Source organism: Lampetra planeri, chromosome 23 (assembly GCF_965212315.1).
Source record: "Lampetra planeri chromosome 23, kcLamPlan1.2.h2, whole genome shotgun sequence".
Taxonomy (NCBI): Eukaryota; Metazoa; Chordata; class Hyperoartia; order Petromyzontiformes; family Petromyzontidae; genus Lampetra; species Lampetra planeri.
In genome coordinates, this window is record NC_136129.1 from 2617563 (window position 1) to 2645553 (window position 27991).

General features: G+C 51.2%; 1 protein-coding gene across 1 annotated transcript; it reads left to right on the top strand.

Annotated features, from left to right (window-relative positions):
- The first annotated feature begins 4098 nt into the window (after positions 1 to 4098).
- On the top strand, positions 4099 to 27966 carry LOC144726227 (recombining binding protein suppressor of hairless-like). The gene is given in 13 exon segments (XM_078604749.1): positions 4099 to 4300; positions 4511 to 4700; positions 6848 to 6952; positions 8950 to 9014; positions 12748 to 12794; positions 12796 to 12867; positions 14225 to 14399; positions 15094 to 15231; positions 15602 to 15714; positions 16284 to 16424; positions 16994 to 17182; positions 22229 to 22332; positions 24271 to 27966. Coding segments are annotated over 13 exon segments (1821 nt in total). The 5' UTR covers positions 4099 to 4218; the 3' UTR covers positions 24671 to 27966.
- The last annotated feature ends 25 nt before the right edge of the window (positions 27967 to 27991 follow it).

Here is a 27991-nt window from a genome sequence, read left to right on the forward strand (position 1 = left end):
TTTAACGATCGATTAAGCGAGAATCGAACGATACAAAGCTTGATCCATGCTCGAACAAGGGCACGCTTGCAGCGCGGATAACGGAGACGAACGAGGCGTTTCCAGGGACACGGGAGACATTGGTAAATGCGATGAGGTGGACAACACTGCCGAGTGGGGTTTTGTTGCCTCGCCTATCTCAATGCAACCGAATCTTAACACTGCGCAGAAAGCGGTGGGAACGTAAATTTAAAGGCTAAACTTAAACTCCTTTATCTTATACTCTGGTTCTTTCGGTAAAATCGCATAGGTATAAATTAAATCACGTTTGGGGCGCAACAAGTGTCCGTCACCAGGTGGGACAGCAAGAAACAATTCCTGAAGTGGGCAAAAGGGGCTGCTGCAACAAGAGGCCATATACTATGAGATCTCCTTTACCAGTGGCAAAATATAGTAATAGGTTTTTACCCTTGTGTTGAGGTTATCGCAAACATGATGCCTTGTATAAAGGTGTCAGATTTTGTACCAGTTAAAAGGGTAAACGACCCTGCGGGGTGGGCTGGTAGGAACGAATAACCAAAATATAAACAATGTATTATTACACTTGTTTAGCCAGGAAAGCCTCACTGAGTCTAAAGGTTTTTATAGGGTCCTGCCAAGTGTTTGCAGTAGGGGGCGATGCTGCTACACCTAATCGGACGATACGAAGGGAAAGTTTGAGGCCTAGTTCTAGGCTTTAGGCCTAGCTGTAGGCTTTAGGCTGCTGTGAGTTAATTTTTAATTTAAATATTTTAATTATTAATGTAAAAGCTTTAAATTTAAATGTTTCTATTTAAAAACATCAGGGAATGTAACATTGTTAAACATTAACTCCCTTTCACACACGCGGGGGTACGATACGAAGGGAGAGTTTGAGGCCTAGTTCTAGGCTTTAGGCCTAGCTGTAGGCTTGAGGCCGCTGTGAGTTATGTTTTAATTAAAAGCTATCTCAGGGAATTATAAGGGAATGTTACACTTGTTTAGCCAGGAAAGCGTCACTGAGTCTAAAGGTTTTTGTAGGGTCCTGCCAAGTGTTTGCAGTAGGGGGCGATGTTGCTACACGGACGGACGGACAGAAGGATGATATAATCTATTGTAGGCTGGTTCACTTCGTTCCTACCAGTAAAACCTATTACTACAAGAGGCCATATAGGCAAGAGAAGGGGGGGGAGGAGCCAGGGAGGGTGGATGCGACAAGTAAGACTCAAGCACGGCAGAAAATGCCGGGGAGGGGAAGTGGGCGGGGCTGGGAGTGGGAGGGTTAGGAAACTGGAGATGCGGATATGAAGGCAGGCCAAAAGCAGTTATGGTTTTACCTGGTTAAACACGTTCCTTCAGAGTGGGCAGGTAGGAACTTGGTTGGACAGCGCATTCGTGCACGATAGACATACGCACGACAGACAGACAATCCCTGGTGGGCAGTGTGGAACTTGTTCCTACCTGTATAAAAGATAACTTGACTTGAGGTAGCCAGCCAGGTAGCCAGCCCCCTTAACTATCGGCCCCTCCCCCTTGCTTAGGCCCCTCCCCTTACCCCCCTCCCTTAGGCCCCTCCCCTGACCACCCCCCCTCCCTTAGGCCCCTCCCCTAACCACCCCCATATCCTTAGGCCCCTCCCCTGACCCCCCCCTCCCTTAGGCCCCTCCTCTGACCCCTCCCCCCTCAGGCCCCTTTCCTGACTCCGCCCTTCCTTAGGCCCCTCCCCTGACCCTCCTCCCTTAGGCACCTCCCCTCTCCGTACCCGGCAGTAGGTCTCCACCAATCAAAGAGCTGTTTATATTATATCTATGCACGACAGACAGACAAAAAATCTCTGATGGGCAGTGTGGAACATTGTTCCTACCTTGTTCCTACCTGTATAACATTGCTCAATCTATCCATCTTCCCGGTTGAAGTTATGTTTATATATCTGGATGGCTTCATGAACAAACTTTTGATAGTAGCCCGAAGGTTTGCAGAGCACATTGGTCTCGGAAAAAACTATCATGAGAGCCCACAGCGTTATAGCAATGGTCAGCCACGGCGGAGGAATTAGTTCTGCTGTGTTTCAGATCTGCCTTGTGTTCACGAACACGGTCCGAGACATGACGTTTCGTGTCCCCAATGTAACAATCACCACAGGTGCAACTTAGTTTGTAGACTCCAGGATATCAGGAATGACAGCATGTCAGGAATGACATCCTTCACAGATGGGATTAGGTCACGGATTTTGTGTACTGTACTGCATCGGACCTGGATCTAGTGTTTGTTTAAGATTTTGTAAATATTTTTAGTAACGCCTGCTATGTATGGTAACGGGATGGTTTTGATCGGCGTCTCAGGGGGTTTCTCCATGGTTGGAAAAACAGCTTGCGGATAATGCTGTCCGAATATCCATTCATCTTGAGGGCCTGGTGTACGTGTTCCAATTCACTGGCTAGGTGGTGTTGGTCAGAAATGCAGTGGGCCCTATGGTGTAGTGTTTTGATGTAGGAATTCTTCTGTGCCGGATGGTGGTGGGAATCAGGTTTTAGATAGGAATCAATTTTCCCACGCTAAAGCACAGTAAGCTACGTAGCTCTTTTTTCAGAAGCCACCTGGTTATCACAAATAATAGCCCATTAAAGTGGCTTCTCGTGTCTAAAATTTATAGCAGCCAAAATACTCTAAATTCGTGTTTCTAAATGTGGAGGGAACAACCGGAGGACACGGAGAAATCCTCGCGACCACGGGGGGAGAGAGTGACACTGCAGACTCCAAATATACAGCAGGCATCAGGGTCTGGATCGTATCCACGACCTTCTGTATACCAGGCGAGGTAGCATCGATCCACCGCGGTGAGAGAGGGGTAGTCAGTCGTAGGTAGGTGTCTGTGTGGATCACCGTGTGAGTGGGAAAGAGAACAGTGGAGGTCGTAGGCAGAGGGAGGTCTTGGAAGGAGCCCGGGAGTTTAGAGCACGGACGGCTGGAGGGAAGTTCCAGACATCAGGAGCAGCAGAGGAAAATGAGCGACCTCCCACCACTGAGTCAATGAAGGGTAACTCGGGGAGTGCGCAGGGAGCCTGGAAGGAAGTGAAGTGAGATGAGAGGTGTGAGGTAGGAGAGTGCGTGGAGTGAGATGAGAGGGGAGAGGTAGGAGAGTGCGTGGAGGGGAGTTGAGTGAGATGAGAGGCAGGAGAGTGTATGGAGTGACATGACAGGGGAGAGGCGGGAGAGTGAGGAGAGTGGAGTGAGAGGGGAGGGGTAGGCAAGAGTGGGTGGGTGAGGAGTGGTGGTGTTGCGGTTAGCGTGCTGCACTACGAACTTGGCGACCCGAGTTTGATTCCTGCTCACGACCAATAACAGTGGCGAATGTGTGAATCGGTACTGGGCCTCCCCTAGGGCGACTCAGCCTTAATTGAGTACCTCGTAAAAACATTGACAATACGGAGACAAAGGCGTTGTGCTGACCACTCACCCCATCGTGTGCCGTACCAGCCGTCATAGGTGCTCGCTAACAACACTTAAGGCTATAGGGGGGGGGGGGTTGTAGTGGGGGAGGGGGGTTGTAGTGGGGGGGTTTGTAGTGGGGGGGGTTGTAGTGGGGGGGTTGTAGTGGGGGGAGGGGTTTGTAGTGGGGGGGAGGGGTTTGTAGTGGGGGGGGTTTGTAGTGGGGGGGGTTTGTAGTGGGGGGGGGGTTGTAGTGGGAGGGTTGTAGTGGGGGGGGGTTGTAGTGGGGGGAGGGGCTTGTAGTGGGGGGGGGGGGTGTAGTGGGGGGAGGGGGTTGTGGTGGGGGGGGGTTGTAGTGGGGGGGTTGTAGTGGGGGGAGGGGTTTGTAGTTGGGGGGAGGGGTTTGTAGTGGGGGGGGGTTTGTAGTGGGGGGGGGTTTGTAGTGGGGGGGGGGTGTAGTGGGGGGGTTGTAGTGGGGGGGGGGTTGTAGTGGGGGGAGGGGCTTGTAGTGGGGGGGGGATGTAGTGGGGGGAGGGGTTTGTGGTGGGGGGGGGGGTGTAGTGGAGGGGTGGGCGCGTGGGAACCCCAGGGCGACGCGCATCTGGAGACTCAGCTGATAACGAGGGGAGGTCATAAACGAGAGGTGGGGGGCAAAAACAAACAACGAGAGAGTGGAGGGGAGAGAGCGCGCAGAGTAGGCAAGAGATTGGGGAAGACTTACGGAGAGAGACGAGGATATTGTAAGAGGGGAAGGAGAGATACAAAGGCGGTCGAGAGCGAGACGTGTCGACCATGGCCCGAGAGCTCAGCTTCATGGAGGAGCTCCTGCTGCCCCGCGAGGACGAGGAAGTGGAGGCCCCCCACTTCTCGACGAGTACGCGGCACCCGGGACACGGCTAGCCGTGGGCACATGGACGTGGGTACACGTGGGTACACGGAGATGTGTACACCTGGAGACGCGTGGGCACATGGACATGGGTACTCGTGGGTACACGGACGTGGACACAGGGTATGTGGGACGATGCCACCCGTGCCATCCTCCCCACCTGCCTCCCTGCGTTGCCTCTTTTTTTGTTGCCAACAGCGGACGAGGAGACAGATCCGTCCGCGGCGGGGTCTCTGCTCCCCTTGGGCCCCCCGCTGGCGGGACCCCCACTCACCCCCACCATGGCTCGGTACGAGATGCTGCAGGTCGAACCCGAGTTCGCCTGCATGGAGGAGCCGGCCGCTTCCTGCGTGCACGCTGCACTGCCCGCGCTCACCTGGGGCAACAGGTCGGTGGGTGCGTGGGCAGAGGTGGGTGGGTGCGTGGGCAGAGGTTGATGGCCAAAGGAGACTGATGACGGTCAGGGTGATATGCTCGGTGATGGTGTTGGGTGGTGATGGGAGGTAATGTTCGATGATGTTGGTGGGTAATGCTAGGTGATGTTGATGGGTGATGTTCGGTGATGTTGGGTGATGTTAGGTGGTGTTCGGTTATCTGGTTTTGTGATGTTGGGTGATCCATCATGGAGGTTTTTGGGTTAGATCGCGTAAATATATGTGTCGTTAAAACCCACCACCACCCGACACAACCAACGAGTAAGCGTTGTCACGTAACAGAACGTGACCAGTTCGTCACTAGTACAGCACACCGGTGTGTTGGAGAGCCAAGCCACAACATTTCCAATCTGAGTACGACGTTTCGCCAGTAATTACAACTAGCTTCATAAGGCGACAGCCAGATTTGTGGAGAAGTCTGTTCGTTCCTTATATAGAGGCGTAGATGTGGTGACCACCCTTCTGTACTCTTGCACCTACAAAGGGCAGCATACTTCAATATGGATTACCGTTGGTACGGCTATTTTAATACACACAATAGACAGGAAGGACACGTTCAAAGGGCTCGCATAATGCACAATGTGTAGCGTCGGATCGCGTATGCAGAAGTAACGTCGGATCGCATATGCACATACCGCCTGTATCCACTTACCTGCCGTTCGCCGTATACACTTACCTGCAGTTACAGCCAGAGGTCGGTAGGGTGTGCTAGCGAGTACAAAGGGGATAGAGAGGGAGCCGGACCCAAGAGAGGCGGGGTTCCCCTCCCCTACCCCAGGTGGGGGGCTGGGAGGGGGCCTTCTAGGATCTTCTGGAAGGTTCCAGAAAGGGGGTGGTACCAGGGGCGGAGGGTCCCCTGGAGGTGTATAAAAGGGGCACCCCGGGCACGAAGACTGAAGAGCAGCGAGTCTAGGACCCTGGGACCTCGAGCCCGCTGCCCTTGTAAGGGCCGGGTCGAACTGGGACCAGTGGTCGGGGACCCGTACCTTGGCTTGGTCGGGTCAGATAGCATCCCCTAGGCCACTGATAGCCGGAGGGCTAAGAGCCAGGTTACCCAGTGTGAGGTCACGTTAGCCCGGAGGCTGTACCTCCCTCGATAGTGGACGTTCAGGGGAGCCTAATTACTGGCGAAACGTCGTACTCAGATTGTAAATGTTGTGGCTTGGCTCTCCAACACACCGGTGTGCTGTACCAGTGACGAATTGGCATGTTCTGCTTACTTGACAAACCTTACTATTTGGCTAGTAAGGGTTTAACGAAAAATGTATATATTTACGCGATCTAACCCAAAACACCTCTATTATAGATTAAATTGGTCGCGATGAGTATGCAAGCCTATGTGTTAAAATGTTGGGTGATGTTAGCTGGTGTTCGGTGATGTTAGTTCATGTTGGGTGATATGTGATGTTAGGTGATGTTGGGTGATGTTAGCTGGTGTTCGGTGACGTTAGTTCATGTTGGGTGATGTGTGATGTTAGGTGATGTTGGGTGATGTTAGCTGGTGTTCGGTGATGTTAGTTCATGTTGGGTGATGTGTGATGTTAGGTGATGTTGGGTGATGTTAGATGGAGTTGCGTGATGTTAAGTGTGTGTTCGGTGATGTTCTTGTGTGGTGTTGGGTGATGTTAGTTAATGTTGGGTGATGTTTAGTGATGCTAGGTTATGTGTGATGTGGTGGTAATGATGATGTTGGTTAAGATGATCGCAATGATGATGGTAATGATGATGGTGGTAATGATGATGGTGGCGGCGGCAATGGTGCTGTGGTGTACATGGTGGAAATGGTGGTGCAATAGGGAGCGGTGGTGCAGCGGTTAGCGTGCTGCGCTACGCAAGAGACCCGGCAACCCGAGTTCCATCCCAGCTCACGGCCAACATCACCGACGATTATCTGAACCGGTCCTGGTCCTCCTCCCGTAGGTCGACTCGGCCTCAACTTCGAGTGTTAAACATCGCCACTGGGGAGACGAGGCGGCCGGGCGTGGTGCTGCCCACCAGCCCCCGTCGTGTGCCACAGGGTACTTGCTGCGCGTTCACAGCACTTGACCACGAGAGTGTGTCGAAGGCTACACGGGGGATCTTTGTCTGTCTTTGGGTGCAGTGGGTTGTGTGACGGGGCCTCGCCGTGGCCCGGCGCTCTGGGGTGGTGCTCGGTTCTCATCCTGCACGCGCGCGTCGCTCAGAAGTCGTACGGGAGCGAGAAGCGGTGAGTCGCCCCACCAACCGCAGCGCCACCCATCACTACCGTAAATACACTAATAACGCGTCATGAGCACGACCACACTCCCACACATCACTACTTGTGGCTAAGTTACCCAGCAGTGCGTCTCGTCTCTCACCGCGTCTCGGAAGCACAGATGGGGTGGAACCTGGACCATGCCGAGTCAGGTGCGGCCACCGTGCAGTGTAAGACTGACTGGTTGTTGAAGGCGGCAGGGGACAGTTGCAGCAACAACAAAAACCCAATGTTGTACTGTACTATGTGGCAACGTATCTATGCTCCGATCTCCATTAGTCCTGGAAGAATCCAAGCTAACAATTAAACTTGTTTATTTTATTTTACCAGCTAAGACCCAGTGAGCTATGCTCACGTATAGCAACAGCCCAAATACTCTAAACGCGTGATGTGGATTGTAAATGTGGAGGGGAAAAACCGGAGGACTCGGAGAAAAATCCACGCGACCACGGAGAGAGAGACACGCAAACTCGAAATATCCATAATTTAGGTTTTTTTTTGGGGGGGGGGGGGGTTAGATCGCGTAAATATAAATGTGTCGTTAAACCGCTGCCATCCGACACAGCCAATTTAATTAAGGTGTGTCACGTTAACAAAATATGGCCGATTCGTTACTAGTACAGCACTACACCAGTGTGTGTTGGAGAGTAAACCCACTAAAACATTTTACAATTCGAGTAGCGTGAAGTTTTGCCGGTAATTCCAACAACAACCATCATCATCAGGCGGACAGCCACAGAGAGTTGCGGATACATCCTCCTCCTGTGCCGTTCTTAAATAAAGGTGTCTACAGCAGGCGTTGTCAGGCTCGGGAGGTTCCTCATCCAGCAGTGGATCAATGAAAGGTGCGGTGCGTGTACAACTGAGCTCTGGTGCAGGGTCTGTCTCTGGGCTGGCCTGCTGATGAGCAACCACACCTCTCTCTCTCTCTCCGGGTCCTCCGTTTTTTCCTACACATTTAAAACCCTACGACTAGACCAGTGGTTCTTACCCTTTTACTGCAGCCTTGCAGCCATTTGGTTCTCAGTCGCTAACAGAAATGTTCAATGTTAGTAACTACACAGGGTTTGATGAAACAACGCAAGTTGTAACATCGTCAATATCAGTATCATCAACATCGTCATCAATATCATTGGCATCATTAACGTGCCCATGCTTAATTTGTGTTTTCGATGATTTACCATCTAAAATAATCTGGCCACGTCTTGCTACACCCTCTCCCCCCGCCCCCCCCCCCCCCCAGAGAGGGCATTCCGCAGCACCCCAATGGGGTGCCCTGGGGTGGCGTGCACCCCAGGGTAAGAAGAACCACTGCTCTAGATTATTTTCATTATTTAGCTACTATAAATGCCCAAATGATGGGCCACTTTGTGGAGCAGCTATCATTTGTGATGCCCAGGTCGCTTCTGAAAAATAAGTTAATGCCTTAAATAAGTTACAAAACAAGTTAATAAGTGGGCTTTGTCTGGTAGGATGGTTTAGTTTTACGTGTATGTATTTGCGTGATCTGTTTACCCTTCTTGTACTTTGCACTACCATGGTGCTTTTGTACTGTTTGTTGTTGTAACGTTCTTACCCCGTACCCCTACTGGGGACATCTGTGAAAACGAGCTTCATAGCTCATCTGATTCTTCCAGTGTCAATAAATATTCTGATTCTGTCTAGATTATGTAGCTTATTTTGCTACTATACATTTCCACATGATGATGATGATGATCATAAGCCACTTGGTTGGGCTCTCATTTTTGATAGCCAGGGTCGCTTCTGAAAAAATAGCAACATAGCTCAGTGGGCCCTTACCTGGTAAAACAAAAAAAATAGTTTAGTAAGTATATATATTTTTATCGATTTGTTTACAATGCCTATATTTTGCACTCCTTTCGTGTCTGTGTAGTATTTGTCGTTTTAACGTTCCGACCACCCCCTACTGGACATCTGTAAAAAGTACGCATTGTGCGAGCGAGCAGGTTCTTCTGCCCACCACCCTGTGTCTACCTGCACGGGCCTGGCTGGAGGAGACACCAGGGGCCCGGTGAGGCCTGGGCTGCACGCGGCTCACTGGGGGCCAAAATCACCGCTTGGGAGGCTTCGCTTTGAATGGGAGCCTCTTAACCCCAGGGGGCTGAGCCCTGGAAAATAACAGCGTTTGGTTGTGATGCGGACAGTGGTTGGGGCTACACGAGCAGTGAACAGCTACTGGTGTTGTGGGCGGTGCTACATTGGCAGTGGGCGGGACTACGTGCGTAGTGGGCGGGGTTACCCGTGCAGTAGGCGGGGTTGCCCGTGCAGTAGGCAGAACTATCTGAGCAGTGGGTGGGGTTACAGGAGCAGTGGGCGGGGCTGTGTAATAGGGGGAGGGGCGTGGCAGCTCACTTCCGTGTGTCCCGGTTGAGCCTCGCAGACTTTAGAACTGTGGGACCGTGTGTGTATGTGTCTATGTGTATGTATCAGTATGCCGATGATTTGGTAATAGCTGCTCATTCAGAAGAGGAGTTGGAGACGCTGCTGCTGAGACTGGAGTGTGCCACTAAGAGGTGGGGCCTTACCATCAGCCCCACCAAAACTAAGCACCTGCCTGGGTATTTTGTACCATCGGGCACTCCACCCCCACAACTCTCAATCGGTGATGGGGCAGTTGTGGAGAGAGTAGAGAGTTTCCCATACCTGGGCAGTGTGCTCATGACCGGCTCCAGTTTATCAGCAGAGGTCTCACTCCGAATCAGTCGAGCGGCAATATCTTTTCATCGGTTGCGTAACGCTGTGTGGAAGCTACCTGGTCTGTCGCTCCGCACGAAGCTTCAGGTCTTCTCGGCCACGGTCATTCCCTCCCTTCTCTACGCTTGCGAAACGTGGACCCCCCTAGTGGAGCATCTTCGCCGGTTGGAAACATTTAGGCTGGCCTGCCTACGATCCATCCTGGGTTTAACCAGGCTGGATTGTGTGAGGAGCTCACAAGTCCTTGAAAGATCTGGGCAAAGTCCCATCAGTGAGCTCCTCCGGCAGGCAAGGCTGCGTTGGCTGGGTCATGTAGCCCGCATGCCCAGCCACCGCATGCCTAAACAGCTTCTGTTCGGCCGGATCGAGGGGGCTAAACGGGCGCGGCACGGGCTAGAGAAGAGATGGAGTGATGTGGTACAGGAGGATGTGGAGCTGAGTGGACTTGCCGATGACTGGTACCAGCGGTGTCAAGATCGGCCTCAGTGGAGGAGGCTCGTGAAGGACGCTACTGGGCAGTTGGAGGCAGTCGCCCTCCAACAACAACGGAGGGCGGAGGAGCGACGCTCACAACAACGAGCGGAGCGCCGGGTGGCTAAAGCACAGCAAGTTGGCACAGTAGGGGGCACAGGTGGTGCATCAGCCAGTCATCTCAGTCATCTCGGTCATCTCGGTCAGTCGACCCGTGGCACCTGGGTCTGCCCCGTGACCTCCTGCCAGCGGGCGTTCGACACTTCACGTGGCCTCAGGGTGCACATGGCCTGGCACAAGCGTCGTGGTGACGTCACCGCCACTTAGTGGCGAATGGCGGTTGTTGTTGTATCAGTGTGTGTGTCCTTGTGTGTGTGTCCATGTGTGTATGTGAGATGGAATCTGCCTCAGTGGCCCGTGATCACAAATCGCTCTTTAATTCCATAAAAATAGTAACTTGCAGCACAACACCTATTACCATCATTAGGGGAAAGAATGGTTATCCAATCTCCGACCCTCAGAAACAGGTTTGCAGATTTGCCGAGCATTTTTGTGAGGTCCTGGGGGAGGGGAAATCTCTCAGCATGGAAAATATCATGGGGCAAAGTAGGGATGACCCTGCTGAGGCTGTGGTGCCTCAAATATTGGAGGAAAAAGTCACTCCCTGTGAATGGCTGGCTGAGGTGCCATCTGTTGAGGAATTACTGAAGACGATCCAGTCTGAGACCAGGAAAGGCACTGAGCAGAGATGATCTCCAAAGCGAAATGCTGAGGGAGGGTGGCGTTTGTGCACATCCTGCCCTACATGACATCATAACATTCTGGACCACTAGACGGGTTCCACAGGATTGGAAGGATGCCCTGGAGGTCCCCCTCTTTAAGAAGGAGGACCGCACAGACTGTAACGACTACAGGGGCATCTCACTCCTCAGTGTGCCGGGAAAGGTCCTGGCAAGGATTAATCTTGACTTAAAGCTTTCATGACTGCAGGAAATAATATGTGCTTTTGGAGTCCTTGACCCTCTGCTCACGATCATTAAGGACCTTCATGATGGTGAGCGGGCCCGGGTAAAACTACATTTCCGGGAGTCGGAGCCATTCCCTGTACACCTTGGTGTGCGACAGGGGTCCCACATTATTTAACATCTATTTTGACTACGTAGTTCGTGAATCCTTCAATTGCTGCACCGGAGGAATTTCCATCTAGTACAGATACAATGGGAGACTCATCGATGCCCGGGTGCGGTCAAGGGATGGCTCCCTATTGGTCAAGCATGTTACGTATGTTGATGATCTGGTAACTAAGAGGTGGGGCCTTACCATCAGCCCCATCAAAACTAAGCGCCTGCCTGGGTATTTTGTACCATTGGACACTCCACCCCCACAACTCCCAATTTGTGATGGGTCAGTTGTGGAGAGAGTGGAGAGCTACCCATACCTGGGCAGTGTGCTCATGAGTGGCTCCGGTTTGACAGCCAGAGGTCTCACTCCGAATCAGTCGAGCGGCATTATCTTTTCATCGGTTGCGTAATGCTGTATGGAAGCTACCTGGTCTGTCACTCCACATGAAGCTTCAGGTCTTCTCGGCCACAGTCATGCCCTCCCTTCTTTATACTTGCGAAACGTGGCCCCCCTAATGGAACATCTTCATCGGTTAGAAACATTTAGGCTGGCCTGCCTACGATCCGTCCTGGGTTTAACCATGCTGGATTGTGTGAGGAGCTCACAAATCCTTGAAAGATCTGGACAAAGTCCCATCAAGCATGCCCAGCCACCGAATGGCTAAACAGCTTTTGTTCGGCCGGATCAAGGGGGTTAAACGGATATGGCACGGGTTAGAGAAGAGATGAAGTGATGTGGTACAGGAGGACGTGGAGCTGAGTGGACTTGCCGATGACTGGGACCGGCGGTGTCAAGATCGGCATCTGTGGAGGAGGCTCGTGAAGGACGCTACTGGGCAGTTGGAGGCAGTCGCCCTCCAACAACAACGGAGGGCGGAGGAGCGACGCTCACAACAACGAGCTGAGCGCCGGGTGGCTAAATCACAGCAAGTTGGCACAGTAGGGGGCACTGGTGGTGCATCGGCCAGTCATCTCAGTCAGTCGACCCATGGCACCTGCGTCTGCCCCATGACCTACTGCCAGCAGGCGTTCGACACTTCACGTGGCCTCAACGTGCACATAGCCTGGCACAGGCGCCGTGGTGACGTTACCGTCACTTAGTGGCGAATGGCGGCTGTATTGGTATTGTTCTGTTTGTCCATGTGTGTGTGTAGTGTGTTTGGGGGGCGCTAGTGTCGCGGTTAAAGCCTGGCAACCCGAGTTCGATTCTCGCTCACGGCCACCAACACCAGTGACGATTATCTGAACCGTCCTCCTGTAGGTCGACTCAGCCTCAAATGAGTACCTGGTGCGGCACGTAAAAACATCGCCACTGGGAAGACAAAGGCGGCCAGGCGTGGTGCTGGCCACCCACCCCCTCGTGTGCCGTGCCGGCCTCATAGAAGCTGCTGCTCGCTACTAACAGCACTTGCCCCAGCAGTCTGTTAAGGCTACGTCTTTGTGTGTTGTGCCCCCCAGATGGGGGGCCCGTGGCTGTGGTGGCCTGCATGGGGATCCTGCAGGAGGGGGGGGGCAGCTGCGGGGCCGCGATGCGAGGAGGCGCAGAGAATACCGCTGCAGCAGCAGCACGCGGGGATGGTACGACAACATCGTCATCAGCATCGTCATTGGCATCATCGACATCGTCGTCATCGTAAACATCGTCATCTGCATTGTCGTCATCAACATCATCATCAGCATCGTCGTCATCAACATCGGCATCATCGTCATCAACATCGACATCATCATCGACATCGTCATCAACAACATCGTTATCGACATCGTCAGCAACAACATCGTTATCGACATCGTCATCATCAATATTGTCATCAGCAACGTCGTCATCAACATCGGCAACATCGGCATCGTCGTCATCAACAACGTCGTCACCAACATCGTCATCGGCATCGTCGTCATCAACATTGGCACAGTCGTCATCATACGCATCGTCATCACATCGTAAATATCATCAGCATCATCGTCATCAATATCATCAACATCGTCGTCATCAGGATTGTCGTCATCAACATCGTCATCAGCATAATCAACATCATCAATATTAGCATCATCAGCATCGAAATCAATATCATCAGCATCCTCAACATAATCATCAAGATTGTGAGCTTCATCAAAATCATCATCACCACCATCGCTATTATACGTGTAATGCGGGCGTAAACGGCCTCGCGGATATGACGTCACGGGGGGAGGGGTTAGGTCACGTGAGAGAGAGGGGTACGCTCTTAAGGGAGAGAACCGGAAGAGACGGGAGAAGAGTATGGGAATAGAGACAGGGTGAGGCCACGCAGGGCGGAGAGTGGAGAGTGGCGAGATCGCCACGCGGTGAGACTCGGCACCGTCGGCCAGCGGTGACCGGGCACGGGAGGAACGGGGAGCAGCGGTGGAGCTGCAGTGAGAGCAGCTGAAGGACTGCACAAGGGAACCTGCAGCGGAGCTGCATCGGAGTGGAGAAAGGCTACAGGAGCGACGGCAGCTGTCGAGCTGCCAAGCGGGGGAGGCTCTGAGCGAGGGCCGTGTGGGACAAGTTGTAAGAACCCGAATAAAGGACAACAGAGACGGACACAGTGAAAGAGTCCTTTATTACATACGCATCACCACTATCATCAAAATCAACATCACGCCCATCATCACCATCGTTATCACTGTCGTTAAAATCATCATAGCATCATCACTATCATCATCAGCATCATCATCAGCTACCACTCCTTACCCACACACAAACACCCGTATTAAGGCATGCACATGAGTGGTGGCGCAGTGGTTAGCGCATAGCGTGTCTCCCTATCTGTCTGTCAATCTGTGTCTCTCTGTATCTGTCTATCTGTGTCTATCTCTGTCTCTCTGTGTGTCTATCTGTGTATCTGTATCTCTCTGTGTCTCTCCTCTCTCTTTGTCTCTCTCTCCCTTCTCCCCGTTTGTCTCTCCACCACCGCAGAGTTTCGGCTGTGCCAAGACCCTGTTCGTGTCGGACCAGGACAAGAGGAAGCACTTCCGTCTGGAGCTCACACTGGGGTTGGTGGACGGGCAGGAGATCGGTTCCTTCCTCAGCCGAACCATCAAAGTTATCTCCAAGCCATCGAAGAAGAAGCAATCGATCAAGAACGCTGAGCGTGCGTGGCTCTGTCTGTGTGTGTGCCCTCCTGGGTCGATTCAGCCTCAAATGTGTACCTGCGTGTGGTGTGTCAACATCGCCACTGGGGCTGTGTATGGTTTGTTGGCGATGTTGATGATGATGTTGGTTGTTTGTGATGTTGGTTGATGTTGTTTATCCTGTTATTGATGATGTTTTTGTTGTTAATGATGTTTGTTGATGATGTTGGTTATTTGTTGATGATGTTTGTTGATGCTTTGTCGTTTGTTGATGATGTTTGTTGTTGATGTTGGTTGTTTGTTGTTGATGTTGGTTGTTTGTTAATGATGTTTGTTGATGCTTTGTCATTTGTTGATGATGTTTGTTGATTATGTTTGTTGTTGATGTTTGTTGATGATGTATGTTGTTTGTTGGTGATGTTTGTTGATGATGTTTGTTGTTGATGATGATTGTTGTTGATGTTTGTTGTTGATGTTGTTTGTTAATGATGTTTGTTGATGTTGGTTGTTTTTTGATGTTGTTTGTTGATGATGTTTGTTGATGCTTTGTCATTTGTTAATGTTTGTTGTTGATGTTTGTTGATGATGTTGGTTGTTTGTTGGTGATGTTTGTTGATGATGTCGATTATTTGTTGATGATGTTTGTTGTTGATGTTGGTTGTTTGTTGATGTTGTTTGTTGATGATGTTGATGTTGTTGGTGGTGGTGCCCCAGTCTGTATCCCGTCGGGGTCACGCGTGGCACTGTTCAACCGCCTGCGCTCGCAGACTGTGAGCACACGCTACCTGCACACACAGGGGGGCGGCTTCGTCGCCAGCGGGCAGCAGTGGGGCGCCTTCACCCTGCACCTGGGTGAGGGCACGGGGCACCCACGGGGGGTGCTGGACTGGTGGTGGTGATGGTGGTGGGCTGGTGGTGATGGTGGTGGTGATGTTGGTGGTGATGGTGGTGATGGTCCCGTGGTGGTGGTGATGGTGGTGAAGATGATGATGGTGTTGGTGGTGATGATGATGGTGGTGGTGGACTGGTGGTGATGGTCCCATAGTGGTGATAATGGAGGTGATGATAGTGGTGGTGATGGTGGTAAAGATGGTGGGGATGGTCCCGTGATGATGATGATGGTCCCGTAGTGATGATGATGGTGGTGATGATGATGGTAGTGATGACGGTGGTGATAGTTCCGTGGTCTTTATGATGGTGGTGATGTCGCGTGCGAGAGCAGTGGAGGATTCGAGGCCTATGCAAGTAGGCTTCTCGCTGCGTGATGGCTTCGTACGCTACGGGGCGAGTGTGCGGCTCGTGTGCCCAGAGAGTGGCCTGGCACTGCCCACCATGGTGACTCACCCTCCTCACCACCCCCCTCACCACCCTCCTCACCACCCTCCTCACCACCCTTCTCACCACCCCCCCTCACCACCCTCCTCACCACCCTTCTCACCACCCCCCTCACCACCCTCCTCACCACCCTTCTCACCACCCTCACCCCTCTCACTCCCCTCACCACCCTCACCCCCCTCACCACCCTCCTCACCACCCTCACCCCCCTCACCACCCTCATCACCCTCACCATCCTCACCGCCCTCATCACCCTCACCACCCTCATCATCACCACCCTCACCCTAACCCCCCTCATCCTTATCATCATCATCATCCTCATCGTCACCCTCACCGTGACCCTCATCATCACCACCCTCATCGTCCTCATCGTCATCACCCTCGCTCTCATTGTCGCCCTCCTCCTGTCTCCTCATCAGCATCCTCTTCACGTCTCTCCCATCGTTATCAATCTCCTCGTTTCTCTTCCTCATCCTCGATCTCAACGTTGAGAACCCTTGGTCTGTCTTCCTCACCAGTTGCATCTCAACATTTAGAACCCCTTGCACTGCCTTTCCCCCGCCCGCCAGGTGATTCGGAAGGTGGAGAAGCAGAGTGCCCTGCTGGCCGTGGACGAGCCGGTGTCCCAGCTGCACAAGTGCGCGCTACTCGTGAAGGGCAGCGCCAGTGCCTACCTGTGCCTCTCCAACGACCGCATCGTCCTCTACCGGGTGACTCCCCACCACCCCCTCGCCCCCCCCCTACCCCTCCATTGTCGCTCCCCCCCCCCCCCCCTTCGTCGCCCCCCCCAATCCATAAGTTGCCCCCCCGACCCTTTCATCGTCGCCCCACCAACCCCCTTGGTCGCCGGTCGCCCCCCCCCCCCCCTGGTCGCCCCCCCACCCCTCCATCGTTCCCTCCCAATCCCCCGTGAACCCCCTCAGTCACCCCACCCCTCCATAGCCTCCCCACCTCCGTCACCACGAGGATGACCGCCGGAGTACACGTGGTGATGATTTAACAGCTCCTTGACGCGACCGTGCAAGGCGCATCGCGGCCCATTGTGGCCGAGCCTCTCTATCGCATGTAATGAGCGTGGGCGGACATTTACACATGCACTCGTGGGTCTCGCAAACTGTCGGATCTTGCGGTAACCCCGGGGCGGGGGGGTGGTCACGACACATGCCCGAGAATCTCATACACACGCACACACGTACACGCACAAAAGCACACGTCTCCCCGACGGCCCGTGAAAGAGTACGAGCGGAATGGGGACTTTCGCCTGTGGTGCGCGCCACAGGCCTCTCCGTGCGCCCGCGACCCGGCACGGGAGCTGCTGGGCGACGGAGCCTGCTGGACCATCATCGGCACGGAGCGCGTGGAGCACAGCTTCTTGCAGCCCGCTGGGGTGGCGGGGCCGGGGGGGGGCGGCCCCCCACCCCCGCAGCTGGGGCCAGTCACCCCCATCCCGAGTATCACCGGCTTAGAGGTGTGCCCCTACTTACAGAGACACGCAGCCTGTTGGGCAGGCGCTAACTCTGCCCGACGATGATAATTATTATAATCCAATCATTATTGAAGTATCAGTCAGAATAACAATAATTAAAATAACAATAATTAGAATGATAGTGCAATCATTATTGAAGTATCGTTCTGAATAACAATAATTATAATTATAATTCAATCGTGACTGCAGCAATTAATATGCTTGGGTCTTTCGGTGAAGCCACATAGATAAATTACAAAAAACTACGACATTTCGATCGCAGCACAAGCGGTCGTCTTCAGGAAAAGGGGGGTTAGCTTCCAAGGCAAACTGTTTATAAGGATTTGAAATGGGCATAGCCCAAATGTCAGCAGCCAATGATAATGTAAGTGGTGGGTAGCCAACCCGACGGTGGTTGGTTTTCCACCAATCAAAGGGCTGCCAGGTGAAAATTAGCATGTTAAAGAGATATTAACATGTTAATGGGAGATCGCAGAGCCGCATCAAGAGGTCGGCTCATGAAGTGACTGTAAAAGCACACGTTTGAAATGGGCGTAAAGCAAAACTAACATCGGAACGTGGTAGGATTGGAACATCATAGCCAATTATGACTTTAACTGGGTTCTAGACCACCCAGATTGTATGGCTTACCAAAAATCCACAAAGAAGGGACACCCCTTCATCCTATCGTCTCCACCATTGACTCACCCACCGACAAACTGGGCCGATTTATGTCTGAGACCTTACAACCATTCACTGGTAAGACCACCTCAGCTGTACTCAACTCAGCTCACTTGGTACCGTTAATTAATGACATCTCACTATCTCCAGGTGATTTGCTCATTAGTTTCGATGTGGTCTCTTTGTTTACCAAAGTTCCTGTGCTTGACACCATTGCAATCATTGAAGAATTGGTCCAACAAAGACTGAATGCTGATGTACCGGCCCTGGTGAGACACTGCCTCACCAACACTTACTTCACCTGGAATGGAACATTCTACAAACAAGTTGAAGGTACCCCAATGGGTTCTCTCTTATCTCCAGTTGTAGCCAATGGTTTAATGGAAAAATTTGAGACAGATGCCATCCAGGTATCCACTCTACGTCAGTCCTTGTGGAAGAGGTACGTAGATGACACATTCGTCATATGGCCACATGGCCGACCAGCTCTGAACCAATTTCTAAACCACATCAATTCCATACACCCAGCCATCAAATTCACTATGGAGGTGGAAAAGGATGGCAAGTTACCATTCTTGGGTGTTTTAATCGAAACGAGACCAGATGGCTCAATGGAACACTGTCTACAGGAAAGCCACCCATACGGATGCCCACCTAAAACCTGACTACCACCACCATCCATCCCAGAAGAATTCCCTCATCAAAACTCGACACCATAGAGCTTGATGTATTTCCGACCGTTATCACCTAGCCAGTGAACTGGAATACGTACACCAAGCTCTCAAGATGAATGGATATATCAGACTACATAATCTGTAAAGCTATCACCCCAACCGTTAGGAAAAAAACATCTGAGGACCCAGTCAAAACCATCACCTTACCATACATAGCAGGGGTCACCAAAAAGATCTCCAAAATCATGAGCAAACACAAGATTCAGGTTCGATTTAACACAGGACATAAAATTCGTGATCTGATCCCATCTGTGAAGGATGTGATCCCTGACATGCAATACCCCGGTGTCTACAAACTAAGCTGTGTCTGCGGCAATAGTTACATTGGGGAAACTAAGCGACATGTCTCGGCCCGTGTTCGTGAACTGATCTGAAACACGGGAGGACCACTACCTCGGCTGTGGCTGATCATTGTTTTAATGCGGTGGGCTCACACGAAATGTATTTCTCTAAGACAAAGGTACTTTGCAAGGCCACTGGCTATCAACAAAGATTCGTTCATGAAGCCATCTATATATATAGACACAGACACAATTTCAACCGAGAAGATGGGTACAAACTGAGCAATCATTGTGTAGTGAGTCTAACTGAGTCGCATACGTTATTCTTCAGAGGCAACACATTTATTGTAACACTTATGTACAAAGGGGTAACTGTCCCTTTACCAGATACAGCCTGGGGTGGTGACCACCCAGCTAACTACACTATACTTAGGAGTTACAGCTACGAGGGTTCGGACCCTCACTCGGGTCCCTGGCAACGTATTGATGCCTCCTCAGATGTAGGACGTAGAGCTTCCAGCTCGTAGAACAAAGCGACCCCGGTCCTTCTCAGGGACCCACCTTATATTCTCCCGGGCTCTGCCCTCGGCCCCGCCCACCTTCTCGAGCGTTCTAGCTTTTGCTCGATCCCCCTCGAGAGCTCTCCCTGGACACGTGATCACCCCTAGCCCCCCCACCTGGGGCCTTCTCTGTGGACACTCCAGATCACGTGTCTACGGGGTCAACCAGAGTGCCATGGCCCGGGGCAATCCTGTCCCTGGGCTGACACTCTCCCGTTCCCCCTTGTGGGAGCCCCCACCACACGCGATTCGTGGTGCCCGCGCTATCCCAGCTCTCACCAAGCCCCGCTAGGGCTGGTACTACACCCATCTACGGGGTGTACGCGATGACGGTGCATCGCACGCCGTGCTATACTAAAGCTGGCATCACACAGCAACCCACCCGGTGCTGTCCGCGACGTGAGGACATAAAATGCACGTCCCTCCCGGGCCGGCACCATACAGTGCCATCCCCGATGTCACTACAATTGGAAGGACGTTATCAACCAGTTTAAGTCATAATTGGCTATGATCCCATCCTACCACCTTCCGATGTTAGTTGTGCTTTTCACCCATTTCAAACTAGCGCTTTCACAGTCACTTCACGCGCCGACCCCTTGGTTGCAGCTCTGCGATCTACCATTAACATGCTAATCTCTCTTTAACATGCTTATTTTTACCTGGCAGCCCTTTGATTGGTGGAAAACCAACCACCGTAGGGGTGGCTAGCCACCACTTACATTATCAATGGCTGCTGACATTTGGGCTACGCCCATTTCAAACCCTTATAAACAATTTGCCTTGGAAACTAACCCCCCTTTTTCTGAAGACGACCGGTTGTGTTGCGATCAAAACGTCGTAGTTTTTTGTAATGTTTTTGTTATTTTCTTTGAACCTATCTACATGACTTTACCGAAAGACCCAAGAATATGATAATTAACTCATTATTGATGTATCATTCAGAATAGCAATAATTCACTGTGTAACAAAACATTTTTTTTGTTCCTGGCTAGTAAGTGTCATGTCCTAATTGCTTATGCCTCAAAAGTACATACAATTACCTACAAACTTTGCAATTTTTAATGAGAAAACGTGTGCATTTATGTCTTTCGTTCACGAATTTTTGTTCCTGGGTACTAATTGTTATTTTTTTTGCCTAAAAAGTATAGAAAATGGCGATTATTTCCCACAAACTTTGCTTTTATGTATTTCGTTCACGAAAGACATAAAAGCAAAGTTTGTTCACGAAAGACATAAAAGCAAAGTTTGTGGGGAATAATCGCCATTTTCTATACTTTTTAGGCATAAAAAAATAACAATTAGTACCCAGGAACAAAAATTGTGTTAAATAGTGATATATAATCAGAATAACAATAATTAGAATAATAATCCAATCATTGTTGAAGTATTATTTAGAAAAGCAATAATTAAAATAATAAATTGAAGGATAGTCGATTGATAATTCAATTGAATAAAAAATTGTTCAGAATGATAATTCAATAATGATTGCATGATTATCAGTCTCATTATATATCGTGAGAATTATGTAATTATAATTATAATGATCATTATTGGTAATGATTTAATTATTATAATTGTTATTATTCAGTACGTTCAGTGGCAGCGCAGTGGTCACAGTCGGTGCAACCTCGTGGCAAGAAAGATGCCCGTGTTCGATTCCTGACTCAGGGCGCCTCTCTCTTTGTGGAGTTTGTACGTTCTGCCCCTCGTTCTAGTGAGTGAAAGAGAATGAGTTTGCGTGTGTACTGGGGAGCGGTGGTGAAGCAGCGGTTAACGCTCCGCTATGCTACGAACCCCGTCGAATTGGAGCTCGATTCCCTCTCACGGCCAACACCGTGAGAGGGAATAGAGGTCGACTCAGCCTCAAATTCGTGCCTGGTGCGGTGTGCAAACATCGCCACTGGGGAGACAAAGGCGTGGTGTTGGCCACCCTCCCCATCGTGTCCCGTACCAGATTTCTTCGGTGCTCGCTAACGGCACTTGCTCCTACAGTTTGTTAAGGTTATGCGGGGGATCTTTGGTGTGGGGTGTGGATGTGTGGGGTGTGAGTGTGTGGGGTATGTGGGTGTGTGTGTGGGTGGGTGTGTAAACATTTAGGCTGGCCTGCCTACGATCCATCCTGGATTTAACCAGGCTGGATTGTGTGAGGAGCTCACAAATCCCTGAAAGATCTGGGAAAAGTCCCATCGGTGAGCTCCTCCGGCAGGCAAGGCTGCGTTGGCTGGGTCATGTAGCCCGCATGCCCAGCCACCGCATGCCTAAACAGCTTTTGTTCGGCCGGATCGAGGGGGCTAAACGGGCGCGGCACGGGCTAGAGAAGAGATGGAGTGATGTGGTACAGGAGGACGTGGAGCTGAGTGGACTTGCCGATGATTGGTACCAGCGGTGTCAAGATCGGCCTCTGTGGAGGAGGCTCGTGAAGGACGCTACTGGGCAGTTGGAGGCAGTCGCCCTCCAACAACAACGGAGGGCGGAGGAGCGACGCTCACAACAACGAGCGGAGCGCCGGGTGGCTAAAGTACAGCAAGTTGGTACAGTAGGGGGCACAGGTGGTGCATCAGCCAGTCATCTCGGTCATCTCGGTCAGTCGACCCGTGGCACCTGGGTCTGCCCCATGACCTCCTGCCAGCGGGCATTCGACACTTCACGTGGCCTCAAGGTGCACATGGCCTGGCACAAGCGTCGTGGTGACGTCACCGCCACTTAGTGGCGAATGGCGGTTATTGTGTATGTGTGTGGGTGTGTGGGTGCACCGCTTGACATGGGGAGTACGCGGGTGCTGTTGCGTGACAGCTGCATGGCGGGGGTGACGTGGCCACGCTGGAGCTGACCGGGGAGCACCTGGAGCCCGGCCTCAAGGTTTGGTTCGGCGCAGTGGAGGCTGAAACGCTCTACAGGTGAGGGGGCCACGACACTCCGTGGACGCCTTCACAGCAAACAAAAAGGAGCCCCGGGGTCGGTCCCCCGACTCTCGGGCGCCAGTCTGTGTTGGGGAATTGTATGTGCTCTCGTGAGTGAGAGTGTGAGAGTGTGAGTGAGTGAGAGTGTGTGGAGTCTGTGTGTTCCAGAGAGTGAGTGAGAGTGAGTGAGAGTGTGTGGAGTCTGTGTGTTTAAGTGAGGGAGTGTGAGAGTGAATGAGAGTGTGTGAGTGTGTAGAGTATGTGTGTTCTCGTGAGTGAGAGTGAATGAGAGTTTTTGAGTATGTGAATATGTGGAGTCTGTGTGTTCCAGTAAGTGAGTGTGAGAGTAAGAGTGTGTGTGTTAGTGAATGTATGTGAATGTAAGAGTGTGTGAGAGAGTGAGAGTGTGTGAGAGAGTGAGAGTGTGTGTGAGTGTGTGGAGTGGTAGTGTGATAGTGGGGAGTGGTAGAATGCTGTGCTACGAACCCAGTGACCCGAGTTCGATTCCCACTCACGGCCAATACCAGTGACGGTTATCTGAACCGGTCCTGGGCCTCCTCTAGGTCGATTCAGCCTCAAATGAGTACTGGGCAGACAAAGGGGGCCAGGCGTGACGTTGGCCACCCACCCCGTCGTCAAGCTAACAGCACTTGCCCCAACAGTCTGTGAAGACTATACGGGGGATTTTGTCTTTTTGTCTTTGAGTGTGATAGTTCTGCAATGGGTTTCCTCCGGGTTCTTCGATTTCCTGCCATAGCCAACCCCACCGACACACACACAGTGGGTACAATGTAACTGGTGCAGCTCCCAAGCTTTGGAATGCAGTCGCGTTGAGTTACAGATGCAATTCGCGACAGCCAACTTCGTGAATACCATGGGAATACCGTAATGTGATTGTAATACCGAAATTTAATTAGAATAATGAGGGAATATCGTAATGTAATTATAAAACCGAGGGAATACTATAATCGTGACTTAAAGCTTTCGTGACTGCAGGAATTCAAACTCTTTGGGTCTTTCGGTAAAGTCGCGTAGATAGAAAAATAATAATAAAATCACGACGTTTAGATCGTAACACAAGCAATCGTCTTCAGGTGAAAAAATACAGCAGGCGGACTGCTGAGTCAAGAAGAAATATAGCGAGAGAGCTGCTGCAGCCAAAGGTTATAGAGGTTTGAGATGGGTACATCCCAAGGGTAAGTGGGCGGGGCTAGAGATGGATTTGCAAGTAACTGTCAGATCGCAGAGCTAGGAATACCTCGGCTATTGTGTTGCTAGAGATGAGCATGTCAATCTGTTAATGTAACCCCACGGTTAGTGCTGAAGAAGCCATTGTATTGCTAGAGATTAGAGATTACCATGTCAATGTGAGACGCTTCCCGCAGCAGCGGCTGTGTTTATGAGAGACATTCAGCCGATTAAACATCGAGCGCCACCGCCGAATCGAGGAAAAGGGAGCAGCGGCTACGCTAGTGAGACATTTATCCTGTTAATGTAAAGACATTTAACAAGGTAATGTAACTCTGAGAGTCAGAAATAACTGCTAAACATAGGAAGGTAGGATGGAAGCATCACAGCCAGTTATGACTTTATAGTCATAACTGTTAAATGACTTTATAGTCATAACTGTTATGTGGTTATAATACCGTTATCTAATTATAATAATGAGGGAAATCGTAATGTTATTATCCCGTAAACTAATTATAATAATATGGAATACAGTGATGTGATTATAATATCGAGGGTATATCGTAATCTAATTATAATAATGAGGCAATATCGTTATGCGATTATAAAACTGAGGGAATACCATATTATAATTATAATAATGAGGGAATATCGTAATGTGTTTATAATAATGAGGGAATACCATAATATAATTACCACAACGTACATTCCAAAAAAAAGGTTTCGAATGTTGCCACCTCCCCAAAGGCCGCCGCGGGGCCTCCTGTGCGCGGTCCCCGACGTGTCGGCCCACGGCGGCGAGTGGCGCTGGGCCCTCCAGCCCACGCGGGTCCCCCTCACGCTGGGGCGCCCCGACGGCCTCCTGTACCCAACAGCCTACAGCTTCTGCTACACACCGGAGCCCGCGTGGGCCTTGCCGGCGGCTTCTTCGCTCGACGGCGGCCCTCCGCCCATGGCGGAGCCCGCCCTGGGCCACGCGTCGATGTTGCCACCATCTTTGTCCTCCTCGTTTTCGTCGTTGTTCGCCTCCTCTGGGGGGCTGGGGGTCGTGGGGGCAGCAGCAGCATCAGGAGGAGGAGATACGATCCTGAGCTCCATTCACCAGGAGTTCACGAGATGCGGACTTCATCTGCTCGCTCAGAGCTAGAGATGCAGACTTTGTCTGCTCGCTCATGCGCTGACACATTGGGCAAAACGTCTCGAACAAATTCATAAAAATCCTGAAGACAAAAAAAATGTGCAAGAAGAATATATTTTTTAAGATGTGAATTTCCCCCGAAGATGAGGCTGTAAACTTTAAAACTAGAACCCCTACACAGCCACCACGGCCACTACGGCTTAACCAAACACAAAGACCCCCCCCTGTAGCCTGTAACAGACTCTTGGGGTAAGTGCTGTTAGTGAGCACCTATGGAGGCCGGCATGGTACACGAGGGGGTGGGTGGCCAGCACCACACCCCGCCGCCTTTGTCTCCCCAGTCGCGATATTTACACACCGCACCTGGTACTTTTTCAGAATCAGAATATGTATTTCTATTGGCGGAATCCGATGAGCTACAAAGCTCTTTTTCACAGATGTCCAGTAGGGGCACGGGGTAAAAACAAACAGTACAAAAACACGATAGTAGTGCATTGTACGAGAATGGCAAACAAATCACACAAAAAGAAACAAAGAAAACTAGACCATCCACATCCTACCAGGCAAAACACATTGGGGAATTAATTGAGGCTGAGTCGACCTAGGGGAGGCCCAGGACCGGTTCAGATAATCGTCACTTGTGTTGGCCGCGAGCGGGAATCGAACTCGGGGGTCCGCGGGATCGTAGCGCAGCGCAGCACGAACCGCTACGACGCTACCAGCTCTCTGAACCACAATTCCATTCACAATCACGATGGCAGCGTTACGTGGGGGTCAGGATCTCGATGCCAATGTCAAAGTCTGCTGCTGATGCTATTGACACGACGAGAGAGGGCAGAGAGAGACTTCATGTGTTGTTGAAGTAGGTGATCTAAAACAACAACCGTGTTGAGTCTGTTGCAGAAACTGGCTCAAACTCAGGAATGGATCCCGAACGTGATCTTGGTAGCGGTGATCCAGGGTATTTGGGCCGGAAGCCGTCTCGCACGCGACGTTTACAGGGGAGGGTACAGCACAGCAAGCGGGAGGTCGTCGCGAGCCCGTGGGTTGTCATCGGGAGTCGATTGGGGTCCGTTGAAGCCGGTACACCAATGATCAGCGAGATAGGACGGAGCAGATCGATGGGGGCTCTTGAGAAGACGAGTAGGAGGCGCGATGACGTCTGCGTCTCGAACAAGGTGCTTACTTGACGACAATCATCAATAGTTATTATCGATAGTTAATCGTCATCATTGATAGTAGACCAATGATGTACGTGGGGCCGTTCGTGCGAACTGCATCCCGGAGTGCTCGGAGGGAGTTTGCAGCGCGCGCAGTTTTCGCACGGCGGTGCAGGGAGCCGCAGGCAGCGGAGAGGGAAGGGGGCCAGCCAGAATGGACGCCGCCAAGAATTTGCCCGAACTCTGTGGTCCTATATTTCGATTTAAAGCTGTGGTCCTATATTTAGATATTTGGCCAGGAATGTTTTATGCTGGTACGATGTTAAACTTACAATGGGTGGTTTATTTTTAGCAAATCTTTAGATGAGATGTATAACTTTTATTTGTTTCAAACAGTGGTTCTTCACCTGGAGTGCATGCGTCCCCTGGGGGTGCGAGTTTGCTCTTTCTGGTGGGCGTGCGAGACGTGGCCAAATTTATTTTTTAGAAGGTAAATAATCGAAAACACAAATTAAGCATCGGACACGTTAAGAAACAGACTTTGTTTCATCAAACCCTATGTGGTTTATGAACATTACATATTTTTGTTCAAAGATTGAGAACCAAAGGAGTCAATAGGCGGCGGTAAAAGGTTGAGATACCGCTGGGTTTAAAACGCATTTGCTGCTTATTCTTAGAGTGAGAAAGGGGAAGATGATACTTGGAGATACTTGGAGAGGCCGCTGCCCCCCGCATATTTTTGAACTAGAAGGAAAACCGCGTTGCCGATTAACCACCAAAAAATATGACGATCGGTTTGTATGTGTAACGGCTTAAATACTGCAGGAGACGAGTTGACGGAGGCAGCACGTATTTATTTATAACACCCTACAGAACAGTCATCTATACAGCCTAGGAACACAGCCTACGGCTACGCGAGCCTGACACCGGCTACGCTCTCAGGTCCTCCGGCTATGTCCTTCCTAGAGGATGCTATCTGACCAGACCTAGTCAGGGTACGGGTCCCAACCACTGGCTCATCAAACCCGGCCCTGATTAAGGACGTCGGGCCGTGAGTACCCAGGGTCTCACCACTGAGCCACACAGAGTCCCGACCCTGATAAGGGCAGCGGGGCTAGGGGTCCCAGGGTCCTATGTAGCTTGCTCCGTCTTCATTCTTCACTGGCTTCAACGACTCCCGAGCGCTCATGCGCATCGCCTTATATAGCCCTCTGCTCCCCGAGGGGCGGGGCTAGTGCGGACGTCGGTGTAGCCACCCATGTGCGGACCGTGATGTAGACACCGGCTACGCGATGGCTCGCTACATCCCGGTACGTACCACCTCTACACATGTGTAATGACAGGGTGACATCTGTCGGCCTGGAGTGGTAATTGCGGTTATGGGTGCGTTACGTAATGCCTTATTATAAGGGGGCGTATCTGGGGTAAAGGTGAAAGGCGGAGTCAGTCGAGAAACTCCGGGAACCGGCTCGAGGGTTCTGGAAGGGGGCGTAGCCAGAGGCCGTGCCGGGGGCAGATATAAGGAGGACCGAACCAGAGGTTCGGGGCTGCCCAGCATCATCCCTTCGTTCACCGACCACATGGCTGATCTGCTGCAAGACCCTCTTCGCTGCTGTCGCTACGCTAGTCGGACAGCTGCGTAGTTGTATGCCGGCGATGGGGCTGTGAGTATTAGGATCGCCTATGTGTAGCTGTGTTACATAATGTATCGCCCAGTGTGCTGTTCATAAATAAGAAGCCTTCTACTCGGCGTGTCTCGGAAGTCGCTCACTACACATGTATAATATAGGTTTTTCTTTTCTTGGGTTAGATTGCGTAAATATAAATGTGTCGTTAAACCCGCGACAACTAGTAACGAATTGGCGTGTTCTGTTTACCTGACAAACCTTACTAATATGACGGCTGTGTCGGTTAGTGGCGGGTTTTAACAATACATTTATATTTACGCGATCTAAACAACCCCCCCCCCCCTATATTATGGATGATATTGGTCGCGAAAGCCTCCTAATACGTGTTAAACTGGTTTACATGTTAATTGTCCCTCTGATTTAGAGATAATAAAAATAAATAATTTTCACTGCGTGTGTATTTAAAATGAAATTATTTGATTCGCCCATGGATTTATTAAACCCGTGATCTTATTTATCCGCTGTGTCGCACTCACTTCTTG